General features: G+C 46.2%; 1 protein-coding gene across 2 annotated transcripts in view; it reads right to left on the bottom strand.

Annotated features, from left to right (window-relative positions):
* LOC138300753 (nucleolar RNA helicase 2-like) overlaps nucleotides 1-15,103 on the bottom strand; it is a 338,402-nt gene that overhangs the window by 295,415 nt on the left and 27,884 nt on the right. The window contains exon 3 of one of the 2 annotated variants that reach the window (XM_069240509.1): nucleotides 11,638-11,847. In XM_069240509.1, the coding sequence (XP_069096610.1) occupies nucleotides 11,638-11,847 (210 nt within the window). The remainder of the gene's footprint in view (nucleotides 1-11,637; nucleotides 11,848-15,103) is intronic. The other variant, XM_069240510.1, reaches the window with a different exon arrangement.

Here is a 15,103-nt window from a genome sequence, read left to right as displayed (position 1 = left end):
GGTGTCCAAGACTTCCACAGGGGGTGACCAAAAGAAAGGGGTCACAAAACCTCCCCAGGGGAAGGGTGGTGAGACAGCCACAAACAAAAATAGTAAAGAGTCTTCTACAGGCCCCCAAAAACCTGCACAGGAGGGTGGGCCCAGAGCCTCTTCAAAAAACAATTTTGGGTACAAGGGTAAAAACTTTGATCCCAAAAAGGCCTGGTGTCGTAGCTGTAATCAGCCTGGACACCAAACTGGAGACAAGGCCTGTCCCAAGAAAACAACCACTTCTAACTCCACTCCAGCTAACACTGGAATGGCTATTCTCCAAGTGGGATCAACAGTGTGCGCAGAGCAAATCAGGTGTCACACTGAAGCTACATTAGTCTCTGAGGGTGGGGTGGATTTAGCCACACTGGCTGCTTGGCCCCCTAACATGCAAAAATACAGGCAGCAGCTCTTAATTAATGGGACAAGTGTAGAGGGCCTGAGGGATACAGGTGCCAGTGTCACTATGGTGACAGAGAAACTGGTTTCCCCTGGCCAATACCTGACTGGACAAACCTATCCAGTCACCAATGCTGACAATCAAACTAAAGTACATCCCATGGCTATGGTAACTTTAGAGTGGGGAGGGGTCAATGGCCTGAAACAGGTGGTGGTCTCCTCAAATATTCCAGTAGACTGTTTGCTTGGAAATGACCTGGAGTCCTCAGCATGGGCTGAGGTAGAACTGAAAACCCATGCAGCCATGCTGGGTATCCCTGAACTGGTGTGTGTCAAGACAAGGGCACAGTGCAAGGCAGAGGGTGAAAAAGTAGAGCTGGAGTCTGGAAAAAGGGCCCAGCCTACCAAGAGAAAAGGAAAGCCAGCTGGGAAACCAGCTGCAACACAACAAGAAAAAGAGAACCTCTCTTCTCAAGAAGAAGTTCTGCCCTCTGAGGGAACTGAGCCTATGGAGTCGGAACCTTACCAGGTTGAGCTCTTAGGCCCAGGGGGACCCTCAAGGGAGCAGTTGTGTAAGGGACAAGAAACCTGTCCCTCTCTTGAAGGCCTTAGGCAGCAAGCTGCTGAAGAGTCCAATGGCAAGAAAACTGGAACACATAGGGTCTATTGGGAAGATGGACTTGTAGGAAGTTGGCTCTGTATGCACTATTTCAAAGTAAGGAACAGTATGCACAGAGTCCAAGGGTTCCCCTTAGAGGTAAGATAGTGGCAAAAAGAGATAATACTAATGCTCTATTTTGTGGTAGTGTGGTCGAGCAGTAGGCTTATCAAAGGAGTAGTGTTAAGCATTTGTTGTACATACACACAGGCAATAAATGAGGAACACACACTCAGAGACAAATCCAGCCAATAGGTTTTGTTATAGAAAAATATATTTTCTTAGTTTATTTTAAGAACCACAGGTTCAAATTCTACATGTAATATCTCATTTGAAAGGTATTGCAGGTAAGTACTTTAGGAACTTTGAATCATTACATTAGCATGTATGCTTTTTACATAAAACACAATAAGCTGTTTTAAAAGTGGACAGTGCAATTTTCACAGTTCCTGGGGGAGGTAAAGTAATGTTAGTTTTAACAGGTAAGTAAGTCACTTACAGGTTTCAGTTTTGGGTCCAAGGTAGCCCACCGTTGGGGGTTCAGAGCAACCCCAAAGTTATCACACCAGCAGCTCAGGGCCGGTCAGGTGCAAAGGTCAAAGAGGTGCCCAAAACACATAGGCTTCAATGGAGAGAAGGGGGTGCCCCGGTTCCAGCAGGTAAGTACCCGTGTCTTCGGAGGGCAGACCAGGGGGGTTTTGTAGGGCACCGGGGGGGGGACACAAGTCAACACAAAAAGTACACCCTCAGCAGCACGGGGGCGGCCGGGTGCAGTGTGCAAACACGCGTCGGGTTTTCAATGAGAGACCAACGGATCTCTTCAGCGGTGCAGGCAGGCAAGGGGGGGGGCTCCTCGGGGTAGCCACCACCTGGGCACGGGAGAGGGCCTCCTGGGGGTCACTCCTGCACAGGAGTTCCGTTCCTTTAGGTGCTGGGGGCTGCGGGTGCAGGGTCTTTTCCAGCTGTCGGGAAATGGAGTTCAGGCAGTCGCGGTCAGGTGGAGCCTCGGGGTTCCCTCTGCAGGCGTCGCTGTGGGGGCTCAGGGGGGACAACTTTGGTTACTCACAGTCTTGGAGTCGCCGGAGGGTCCTCCCTGAGGTGTTGGTTCTCCACCAGTCGAGTCGGGGTCGCCGGGTGCAGTGTTGCAATTCTCACGCTTCTTGCGGGGAGTTGCAGGGGTCTTTAAATCTGCTCCTTGAAACAAAGTTGAAGTTCTTTTGGAGCAGTGCCGCTGTCCTCGGGAGTTTCTTGTCTTTCTTGAAGCAGGGCAGTCCTCAGAGGATTCAGAGGTCGCTGGTCCCTTGGAAAGCGTCGCTGGAGCAGGTTTCTTTGGAAGGCAGGAGACAGGCCGGTGAGTCTGGGGCCAAAGCAGTTGGTGTCTTCTGTTCTTCCTCTGCAGGTGTTTTTCAGCTCAGCAGTCCTCTTCTTGTAGTTTCAGGAATCTGTTTTCCTAGGTTCAGGGAAGCCCTTAAATATTAAATTTAAGGGCGTGTTTAGGTCTGGGGGGTTAGTAGCCAATGGCTACTAGCCCTGAGGGTGAGTACACCCTCTTTGTGCCTCCTCCCAAGGGGAGGGGGTCACATCCCTAATCCTATTGGGGGAATCCTCCATCTGCAAGATGGAGGATTTCTAAAAGTTAGAGTCACTTCAGCTCAGGACACCTTAGGGGCTGTCCTGACTGGCCAGTGACGACGACTCCTTTTTCTCATTATTTTCTCCGGCCTTGCCGCCAAAAGTGGGGGCCGTGGCCGGAGGGGGCGGGCAACTCCACTAGCTGGAGTGTCCTGCGGTGCTGGAACAAAGGGGTGAGCCTTTGAGGCTCACCGCCAGGTGTTACAGCTCCTGCCTGGGGGAGGTGTTAGCATCTCCACCCAGTGCAGGCTTTGTTACTGGCCTCAGAGTGACAAAGGCACTCTCCCCATGGGGCCAGCAACATGTCTCTAGTGTGGCAGGCTGCTGGAACCAGTCAACCTACACAGATAGTTGGTTAAGGTTTCAGGGGGCACCTCTAAGGTGCCCTCTGGGGTGTGTTTCACAATCAAATGTACACTGGCATCAGTGTGCATTTATTGTGCTGAGAAGTTTGATACCAAACTTCCCAGTTTTCAGTGTAGCCATTATGGTGCTGTGTAGTTCGTGTTTGACAGACTCCCAGACCATATACTCTTATGGCTACCCTGCACTTACAATGTCTAAGGTTTGGCTTAGACACTGTAGGGGCACAGTGCTCATGCACTGGTGCCCTCACCTATGGTATAGTGCACCCTGCCTTAGGGCTGTCAGGCCTGCTAGAGGGGTGTCTTACCTATACTGCATAGGCAGTGAGAGGCTGGCATGGCACCCTGAGGGGAGTGCCATGTCGACTTACTCATTTTGTTCTCACTAGCACACACAAGCTGGTAAGCAGTGTGTCTGTGCTGAGTGACGGGTCTCCAGGGTGGCATAAGACATGCTGCAGCCCTTAGAGACCTTCCCTGGCATCAGGGCCCTTGGTACCAGAGGTACCAGTTACAAGGGACTTACCTGGATGCCAGGGTGTGCCAATTGTGTATAACAAAAGTACAGGTTAGGGAAAGAACACTGGTGCTGGGGCCTGGTTAGCAGGCCTCAGCACACTTTCAATTCAAAACATAGCATCAGCAAAGGCAAAAAGTCAGGGGGTAACCATGCCAAGGAGGCATTTCCTTACAGGACTCCTGTACACTGAGGCAAGAGATCCCAAACCTGGTGCCACTAGGAGAGTGGTAGTGCCTCAGGAGTTCAGAGATTTTATTCTGACCTTAGCCCATGATATTCCCCTTGCTGGGCATTTGGGACAAACCAAGACGTGGGAGAGGTTAGTCAACCACTTCTACTGGCCCAACATGTCCCAGAAAGTTAAGGAGTTTTGTGTCTCCTGTACCACCTGTCAAGCCAGTGGTAAGACAGGTGGACATCCAAAGGTCCCCCTCATTCCACTTCCAGTGGTGGGGGTCCCCTTTGAAAGAGTGGGTGTGGACATAGTGGGTCCACTTGAACCTCCCACAGCCTCAGGAAATATGTACATCCTAGTAGTAGTGGATCATGCTACTAGGTATCCTGAAGCTATTCCCCTTAGGTCGACTACTGCCCCTGCAGTAGCCAAGGCCCTCATTGGTATCTTTACCAGAGTGGGCTTCCCTAAGGAGGTGGTGTCTGACAGAGGTACCAACTTCATGTCAGCATACCTGAAACACATGTGGAATGAGTGTGGAGTGACTTATAAATTCCCTACACCCTATCATCCACAAACTAATGGCCTTGTTGAGAGATTCAACAAGACATTAAAAGGCATGATCATGGGGCTCCCAGAAAAACTCAAAAGGAGATGGGATGTCCTCCTGCCATGTCTGCTTTTCGCTTACAGGGAGGTGCCTCAGAAGGGAGTACGGTTCTCACCCTTTGAACTTCTGTTTGGTCACCCTGTAAGGGGACCACTAGCTCTTCTTAAAGAAGGCTGGGAGAGACCTCTTCATGAGCCTAAACAAGACATAGTGGACTATGTACTTGGCCTTCGCTCAAGGATGGCAGAGTACATGGAAAAGGCAAGTAAAAACCTTGAGGCCAGCCAACAGCTCCAGAAGTTTTGGTATGACCAAAAGGCTGCACTGGTTGAATTTCAACCAGGGCAGAAAGTCTGGGTTTTGGAGCCTGCGGCTCCCAGGGCACTCCAGGACAGATGGAGTGGCCCTTACCCAGTGCTAGAGAGGAAGAGTCAGGTCACCTACCTGGTGGACCTGGGCACTAGCAGGAGCCCCAAGAGGGTGATCCATGTGAACCGCCTTAAGCTCTTCCATGACAGGGCTGATGTAAATCTGTTGATGGTAACAGATGAGGACCAGGAAGCTGAGAGTGAGCCTCTCCCTGATCTCCTCTCATCAGACCCTAAAGATGGCTCAGTTGATGGAGTGATCTACTCAGACACCCTCTCTGGCCAACAGCAATCTGATTGTAGGAAGGTCCTGCAACAGTTTGCCGAGCTCTTTTCCCTAACCCCTGGTCAGACACACCTGTGTACCCATGATGTGGACACAGGAGACAGCATGCCTGTCAAAAACAAAATGTTCAGACAGTCTGACCAAGTTAAGGAAAGCATCAAGGTGGAAGTCCAAAGATGCTGGAATTGGGAGTAATTGAGCACTCTGACAGCCCCTGGGCTAGCCCAGTGGTCTTAGTCCCCAAACCTCACACACAAGGTGGAAAGAGAGAGATGAGGTTTTGTGTGGACTACAGAGGACTTAATTCTGTCACCAAGACAGATGCCCATCCCATTCCTAGAGCTGATGAGCTGATAGACAAATTAGGTGCTGCCAAATTCTTAAGTACCTTTGACTTAACAGCAGGGTACTGGCAAATACAAATGGCACCTGGAGCAAAAGAAAAGACAGCATTCTCCACACCTGATGGGCATTATCAGTTTACTGTTATGCCCTTTGGTTTAAAGAATGCCCCTGCCACCTTCCAAAGGTTGGTGAATCAAGTCCTTGCTGGGTTGGAGTCCTTTAGTGCAGCTTATCTTGATGATATTGCTGTCTTTAGCTCCAACTGGCAGGATCACCTGGTCCACCTGAAGAAGGTTTTGAAGGCTCTGCAATCAGCAGGCCTCTCTATCAAGGCATCCAAATGCCAGATAGGGCAAGGAACTGTGGTTTACTTGGGACACCTTGTAGGTGGAGGCCAAGTTCAGCCACTCCAGCCTAAGATCCAGACTATTCTGGACTGGGCAGCTCCAAAAACCCAGACTCAAGTCAGGGCATTCCTTGGCTTGACTGGGTACTATAGGAGGTTTGTGAAGGGATATGGATCCATTGTGACAGCCCTCACTGAACTCACCTCCAAGAAAATGCCCAAGAAAGTAAACTGGACTGTAGAATGCCAACATGCCTTTGACACCCTGAAACAAGCTATGTGCACAGCACCAGTTCTAAAAGCTCCAGATTACTCCAAGCAATTCATTGTGCAAACAGATGCCTCTGAACATGGGATAGGGGCAGTTTTGTCCCAAACAAATGATGATGGCCTTGACCAGCCTGTTGCTTTCATTAGCAGGAGGTTACTCCCCAGGGAACAGCGTTGGAGTGCCATTGAGTGGGAGGCCTTTGCTGTGGTTTGGTCCCTGAAGAAGCTGAGACCATACCTCTTTGTTACTCACTTCCTAGTTCAAACTGACCACAGACCTCTCAGATGGTTGATGCAAATGAAAGGTGAAAATCCAAAACTGTTGAGGTGGTCCATCTCCCTACAGGGAATGGACTTTATAGTGGAACACAGACCTGGGACTGCCCATGCCAATGCAGATGGCCTTTCCAGGTTCTTCCACTTAGAAAATGAAGACTCTCTTGGGAAAGGTTAGTCTCATCCTCTTTCGTTTGGGGGGAGGGGGGGGTGGGGTGGGGGGGGTTGTGTATGGAAATGCCTCCTTGGCACGGTTACCCCCTGACTTTTTGCCTTTGCTGATGCTATGTTTTGAATTGAAAGTGTGCTGAGGCCTGCTAACCAGGCCCCAGCACCAGTGTTCTTTCCCTAACCTGTACTTTTGTTTTACACAATTGGGACACCCTGGCATCCAGGTAAGTCTCTAAGGGCTGCAGCATAGCTTATGCCACCCTGGGGACCCCTCACTCAGCACAGACACACTGCTTGCCAGCTTGTGTGTGCTGGTGAGAACAAAACGAGTAAGTCGACATGGTACTCCCCTCAGGGTGCCATGCCAACCTCACACTGCCTATGCAGTATAGATAAGTCACCCCTCTAGCAGGCCTTACAGCCCTAAGGCAGGGTGCACTATACCATAGGTGAGGGCACCAGTGCATGAGCACTGTACCCCTACAGTGTCTAAGCAAAACCTTAGACATTGTAAGTGCAGGGTAGCCATAAGAGTATATGGTCTGGGAGTCTGTTTAACACGAACTCCACAGCACCATAATGGCTACACTGAAAACTGGGAAGTTTGGTATCAAACTTCTCAGCACAATAAATGCACACTGATGCCAGTGTACATTTTATTGTGAAATACACCCCAGAGGGCACCTTAGAGGTACCCCCTGAAACCTTAACCGATTACCTGTGTAGGCTGACTGGTTCCAGCTGCCTGTCACAAACGAGACATGTTGCTGGCCCCATGGGGAGAGTGCCTTAGTCACTCTGAGGCCAGTAACAAAGCCTGCACTGGGTGGAGATGCTAACACCTCCCCCAGGCAGGAGCTGTAACACCTGGCGGTGAGCCTCAAAGGCTCACCCCTTTGTTCCAGCACCGCAGGACACTCCAGCTAGTGGAGTTGCCCGCCCCCTCCGGCCACGACCCCCACTTTTGGCGGCAAGGTCGGAGGAAATAATGAGAATAACAAGAAGGAGTCACTGGCCAGTCAGGACAGCCCCTAAGGTGTCCTGAGCTGAAGTGACTAACTTTTAGAAATCCTCCATCTTGCAGATGGAGGATTCCCCCAATAGGGATAGGCTTGTGACCCCCTCCCCTTGGGAGGAGGCACAAAGAGGGTGTACCCACCCTCAGGGCTAGTAGCCATTGGCTACTAACCCCCAGACCTAAACACGCCCTTAAATTTAGTATTTAAGGGCTTCCCTGAAACTAAGAAGTTAGATTCCTGCAACTACAAGAAGAAGAGGACTGCTGAGCTGAAAGACCCCTGCAGAAGAAGAAAAGAAGACACCAACTGCTTTGGCCCCAGTCCTACCGGCCTGTCTCCTGCCTTCTAAAGAAACCTGCTCCAGCGACGCTTTCCCCAGGACCAGCGACCTCTGAATCCTCAGAGGACTGCCCTGCTTCAAGAGGAACAAGAAACACCCGAGGACAGCGGCCCTGTTCCAAAAAGACTGCAACTTTGTTACAGAGGAGCAGAGTTAAAGGCCCCTGCAAATCCCCGCAAGAAGCGTGAGACTTGCAACACTGCACCCGGCGACCCCGATTCGACTGGTGGAGAACCAACACCTCAGGGAGGACCCTCCGGCGACTCCGAGACTGTGAGTAACCAAAGTTGTCCCCCCTGAGCCCACACAGCGACGCCTGCAGAGGGAATCCCCAGGCTCCCCCTGACCGCGACTGCCTGACTCTAAAATCCCGACGGCTGGGAAAGACCCTGCACCCGCAGCCCCCCAGCACCTGAAGGATCGGAACTCCAGTGCAGGAGTGACCCCCAGGAGGCCCTCTCCCTTGCCCAGGTGGTGGCTACCCCGAGGAGCCCCCCCCCTTGCCTGCCTGCACCGCTGAAGAGACCCCTTGGTCTCCCATTGACTCCCATTGGAAACCCGACGCTTGTTTCTACACTGCACCCGGCCGCCCAGGCGCTGCTGAGGGTGTACTTTTTGTGTGGACTTGTGTCCCCCACGGTGCCCTACAAAACCCCCCTGGTCTGCCCTCCGAAGACGCGGGTACTTACCTGCTGGCAGACTGGAACCGGGGCACTCCCTTCTCTCCATTGAAGCCTATGCATTTTGGGCACCACTTTGAACTCTGCACCTGACTGGCCCTGAGCTGCTGGTGTGGTGACTTTGGGGTTGCTCTGAACCCCCAACGGTGGGCTACCTTGGACCCCAATCTTAACCCCGTAGGTGGTGTACTTACCTGCAAAACCTAACAATACTTTACCTCCCCCAGGAACTGTGAAAATTGCACTGTGTCCACTTTTAAAACAGCTATTTGCGTTTTATGTGAAAAGTATATATGCTACTGTAGTTATTCAAAGTTCCTAAAGTACTTACCTGCAATACCTTTCAAATGAGATATTACATGTAGAATTTGAACCTGTGGTTCTTAAAATAAACTAAGAAAAGATATTTTTCTATAACAAAAACCTATTAGCCTGGAATTGTTTCTGAGTGTGTGTTTCTCATTTATTGCCTGGGTGTATGTACAACAAATGCTTAACACTACTCCTTTGATAAGCCTACTGCTCGACCACACTACCACAAAATAGAGCATTAGTATTATCTCTTTTTGCCACTATCTTACCTCTAAGGGGAACCCTTGGACTCAGTGCATACTATTCCTTACTTTGAAATAGTGCATACAGAGCCAACTTCCTACAGGAGTACACCACATTAAAGAGAATTGGACTGCAGAAAGGCTTGGTAATATGGATCTAGAAACTATCTACTTAACCTAGTGCCTGGGTGAGGTATCTCAGAAAACAATCATTAAGCGGGGCACACTGCAGGGTTGCCCACAATCGCCGATGTGGTTTGCGTTGGAGCCCCTAGAAAGCTTAATACAGGAATCGCATGACGAGTGTGAGTCAAGTTTGGTAGACATACAATAATCTTATTGCTCTAGACCAACAACATGAGGGTCTTAGAAATCTTGCAGGCCCACTCAATCTCAGCATTAGAGAAATAATAGTGTACAGCCAATTGTCTGGTCGTCTTATAAACTGGGACAAATCCATTATGACCCCTTTGACTGAGGGCACTAATACCGTTCCCACTGGAATACCCTATACGGTGGATTTGTTGACTGGGTGTAGTGTACTATTGGGATAAAGACAAGGTCACTGGAATTATGAGATTATGCGGCTGCAGCATTTTTTTGCAACATTATCGATTTGCCAGATCCTCTGCTGCATAACCTACAGACTTAACCAAATAAATTTTTTCTAGCTCAAACGCAGGAAATGTTACTAAAAGCATAGAAATACATGTTGGCGTAGAGAAAAGCCCTTCAAAAGTTGACTGGTCACCTTTCAACTCCTTATTGCTGAATCTGATTTTTAAACTGTTAGCAACAAGGGGAAATATTTGCCTAGTTAGCATTATCATGTGTATGTGTAAAAATATCAAAACAATAAAGTAATGCTATCACAAAGTGTGCCACATTATGCCACATAATTTAGACAACCCTGCTACGTAATTTTGGCCTCTCCTGCCTGCTGCATAATTCCAGTGACCCTAGATATAGAAACATAGTACTGTGCTAACTACGGAGTGTGCAGGGTAAGGACAGCTGCTAATATTGACAAGTGGAATAGGATGCAAATATCAATGACTGGGTGAATTGGTATAAGGAAAATGATAATCCTTACTCAACTATGCTATCTTTTCCAGAGTCTCCCGCATCCACTAAATCACAGTTCCTTTACAAAGCATAGTTAATGGGGAATCGGGCTAGTAGTAGTAAGGCCACTAGAATAAACTGGAAAAAAAAGCAACTGCTGTGTGAGAGTCAAATGTTGACATTTACTACCTGGTAGATCAAGCACAATAGCACACCACATGTTCCATATTAGTACCAGATTATGAGCTGGAAAGTGTTTTGGACCTAAAAAAATAAAATATGGTGGATTGCACTGTATGGACATTTAGCAACTACTGAAGGGATTGAAGCAATGTATGCCGCACTGGTGCCATTACTGAATAACCCACGACTGGAAGTGACTGAACCTGCAGCTAGAAAAAAAAAAGACTATACAACAGAACTCAAAACTCTGGGAGATACGTGTAGTGCTGGCAAATACATAACATTGCAAAAACATAAGGAATTGGACCCTTACAACGTACTAGAAATATAATTATATCATCGACTGACCCACACAGTTGAAGAAATGTTCCCCTGCTTATTCAAATGAGCTTGGTAAATAGAAACTGCTGACACTCATTTCAAAAGTCCTTCCTTTCAGATTGGAGATTGGTTATGTATGCCATAATCATACAGGGCATGCTGGGGCTAGAAATCCAAAGTAAGGTGAGAGCCAGTTGGATGCAGGATATAGGAGATGAAATATGGTGTTATAGTTGCATGGAAACGTAGCTGGTACTCACAAAAGGTAAACGTAGGTTCACGCAATTTAAATATCTAAGCAAATATCCATAAAGCATCTTGCACCCAACTTAGCATGTACAGACAGGGTCTGACAGCTGACGCATCCAGTCAATGGTATGCTGCCCTAGAGTCATGATTTTTACCACTTGGCGTGGGAATGTCCACAGCTGAGCTGTTACTGCCTTGTAATATAGTAAGATATCTGATGAACTGCTTGTTGCCCAATTCGATTGGGAAATGCTTAATATTGCGATTACGTGACCACATGAAGAAGCTCAATTGTATGGTTTTGGCTCCTATTCAAATGGTTCAGAATAAATAAATAAACAAACAATATTCTTTAGATCTCAGACACTGAATCTTCTCTGGCTAGACATACATAAAGTTTTTGGCAAATAATCAGACTTCAAAATCAATGGGAAGAGGCACTGACCTTCGCAACTAGATGTGGGTATAATCCGGTGCCAATTAAAATACAAAATCTATTACATGTATATTTAACTGCAACAGTTTAGAATTGCATGAAAGCATCTGTGTTCATAGCTATAGTTTTTATAATTTTATACAGCAATGCCATACGATAGAGAAATTGCGTTAAGGATTTATCAGCCTTTGTAAATGAAATGGTCATTACCAATGCCAAAAATAATGATGCTATGCGGTAGGAAAAAAACAAAGTACTGCCAGTATAGGTTTTCTACAAAAAAAAGCTACAAATTAAAGAAACAATAGACATTTGGCCTAGGAATTGCGAAAATCTTACCTGTTCACTATCACTTTTATATTCTGCACTTGAGAGTTCATCTGCTGCATCTAATGGTGGCAGGAATCCATTGCTGACTGAACTCTGCTTAGAACTTCCCAATTTCAAGTGTCCAGTGCTCTCCTCCTTTAGTTTTATGGCATTTGCAACATTTAAGTTCTCATCTACAAGTTCCTTTGATTTGCCATCTTTTTTTTTTTTTTTTTTCTTCTGTTGATAAAAATATTTAGGTGAAATCTGAGGTCTAAACAGTTACTTACAAACCATTCCTTTCTGAAGGCAAACATTAACAATTTCATTTGAACACGAGGCAGAAAAGTTATCTAATACATCAAAAACAAACACTAACAAGACTCTAGTGTAAGGTTTAAAGAATTTTTGCATTTATTCAATACAATAAAGACTAAGATTTTCAAAACACTAGCTTCCCATAAAATCTGACCTTTGACAAACTATTGCACTCTTAAAGAACAAATCTTAGCAACAAATAAACAAGCAGAGGCCTTGCAAAATCTACTTGCCCACTTGCTATGGTGTGTCATGTTTTAGGAAGCCAAGCTATTTGTATGACCTACTTGCCCCCAAGTCAACTATACAAACATTTCCAAATATATTTCAGTAGTTGTCAAGGTCCATTTTGCGTACTTTTGCGTTATGGAAAAATATTTTAATAGGATGAAAACAAGTCAGAACACTTTGCTTGGTGATGTACAAATTATAAATATTTTCTGAAACACAATTTTCACAGCTTATTGTTAATAGACTATATAGTTTTATCATTAAAGCTGCAAGTTAGTGGGAAGGTTTTTGAACATTTATTGGAAACTTACTGTCTGTAAATGACAGTAAAATAACACATCATGCTTTAGTAATATATTTATTAAAAGTGAGTGTTTAAACAAACTGAGAAATACTCCTGCCCCAATGGCAGTGCTATTAGTAAACTAAGAGGCAAGTCATTGATCATATGTACCCTACGTGTGCACTATATTCTTATTATACTTCAAGCAAACGTTTTGTGTATTTAATCAAAGACGATTTTTTTTGTACAGCAGAAATGCTGAAATCACATTTGAAGGTGCACTCATCTGAGAAGGAAGAAAAAGGCTACTGTAAAATAAAATATTTGCCTAGAATCACAGAATTTAAGACCCGTTTAGGGGTCAAGTACATTACAGGTAGGTCGAGTAGATTACTCAAGTTACTCGACCTGCAGGGCTAGTAATTTTTTTTTTTTTTTATCTTTTGAGGCCTGAAGCATTACAAAGACAAGGCTTTTGTATAGTGCATGCACACAGAACCAAACATACAGGCCCATTTTCACAAATGTGTGTCAGGGACAAAGATACCTGTGCACACATCTATTTCAAATGGCCACAAGAACCACCACACAGCCAGATGTTTAATGCAATTTGTAACTTCTTCACAATTACTAACATACACTGATGGTAATGCAATGCAACACCCTCCTACATGAGCTCAGCAGTGCTACCACATCTGTAAGGAAATGCCTCCTTGGCATGGTTACCCCCTGACTTTTTGCCTTTGCTGATGCTAAGTTTTGAATTGAAAGTGTGCTGAGGCCTGCTAACCAGGCCCCAGCACCAGTTTTCTTTCCCTAACATGTACTTTTGTTTCCACAATTGGCACACCCTGGCATCCAGGTAAGTCCCTTGTAACTGGTACCCCTGGTACCAAGGGCCCTGATGCCAGGGAAGGTCTCTAAGGGCTGCAGAATATCTTATGCCTCCCTGGGGACCCCTCACTCAGCACAGACACACTGCTTGCCAGCTTGTGTGTGCTAGTGGGGATAATGAGTTCCTTACTTCATTAAATCCATAACCAACCCTGCTCTGTCCAACTATCAAAACACAGACTCCCTATCTGGAAGAATAGGGGTAAATGTTAGCCATCTTCAACTGTAGCATGCAGAAAAAAAACCTGTTTCTACTATGCTATACTTAACCTTTCAGTGTGGCAGATATCCACCTGCATGCAGTCTCTCTCACACCATTCTGCAGTACACGCTTCAATGAAGCATTCTGAAAAAATGTTTTAAATTCTCAAAAACATTACCCAGCACCGCTCATGTAGGTCATTATACAACAAACAACCTGCACAACGGGCATTGCGAAACGGGTGCTCACAATACCAGTGTAACTAGGAGGGCTTTGTGACCTCGTCAGGGGAACCAAGTACTATATAAGTTGCACAACACTATAGTGGGCAACAGACCTTCAGCCCCAGTGAGGCGTGCCAAGGCCCATTTGCTGCAGCACTGTCCAAATTTAGGGAGGTACTGGGACAAGGTAATAAGGAATTTGAAGAGATCCTATGAGATAACAAGGTCCAGTGTCACTCTGTCAAGCCTTCCAATGTGGGAGCAAGAACTCAAATAGAAGGGAAACAATTTACTATAACCTTTGTGGTGGCTCAGGGCAAGAAAATCCCATCATCGTTCCGGCGAAAATAACAATATCAGAAGCAGCCCCCAAATCGTATTAGACAGACTGGACTTCGCACATATCTATTGTGTAGCTGGAATACAAAGAGCTACACCAACCACACTACACGAGACACCTCCAAATCATACCATGGAGATAACCAATGTTGAGCCTGAGGAATGGAAGCGATCTAACAGAGTAATGTATCAATCCGAGACAATGGGCACCTTACCTAACAATACATGCCTGGGTGAACTACAGACTGAATACTGCAACGTGTTTACACTAGACTTGGTAAAGACTTATGCGTCAGCACCAGAAGGGAGGGATGGGGATGAGAAGGGAAGTAAGTAAGAGTCAGTAATAGCAACAATATCACCTTGCCTGCCAGTGGTTGAAGGCAAAATTATGACTACCCGAAAAATCAATACATTAATTTGAACGCCAAGTATAGCTTAAAAAAAAATAAAAAAAATACATAAAAAAAGAAAACTTATCTGCAGAGTGCAGCCAATTCTTGAAATCTCGAGAACCATCAATCGGAGATATAAATATATTTTGTTCTTGTAGCAATTTCTCATTAACACAAACCCCATTCAGGTCTTAGTCAGCGATGCAACCCAAATGCACCAGTATTCTGGAGTGCAGGCGAGGAAAACGAACTCTTCAGTCAGTAGAATGATGTAATAATCAGAAAAATCTATGTGCATATGTATACGGAGGAATCGTAAACATTGAAGGAGCCCTGAATGTCATGAACCAAACATCTAGGCCCCTCCAACATTGGTGTGCTTACAACGACCACAAAATAAGCCAAGGCCAGTCCTAAATGTGCTTGTGCCCCAGACAGCTGTCTTAAAGTTAATGCAGCATTTTGTGTACCTAAATACTTTCCACTCATTTTTATGGTCTGCCTTCAAAGTTTGGATTGGGCAGAAGAATGCTTCCACAATAAAACGTGTTTGCCCTCAAAGGAGGTGTGATTACTTTGTTTATCCAGCTACTCAAGTTTGGATTTTTAG

Source organism: Pleurodeles waltl, chromosome 6 (assembly GCF_031143425.1).
Source record: "Pleurodeles waltl isolate 20211129_DDA chromosome 6, aPleWal1.hap1.20221129, whole genome shotgun sequence".
NCBI classification, from domain to species: Eukaryota; Metazoa; Chordata; class Amphibia; order Caudata; family Salamandridae; genus Pleurodeles; species Pleurodeles waltl.
The sequence above is the reverse complement of the archived record's forward strand: the minus strand, read 5'-3'. Positions and strand labels throughout refer to the sequence as shown.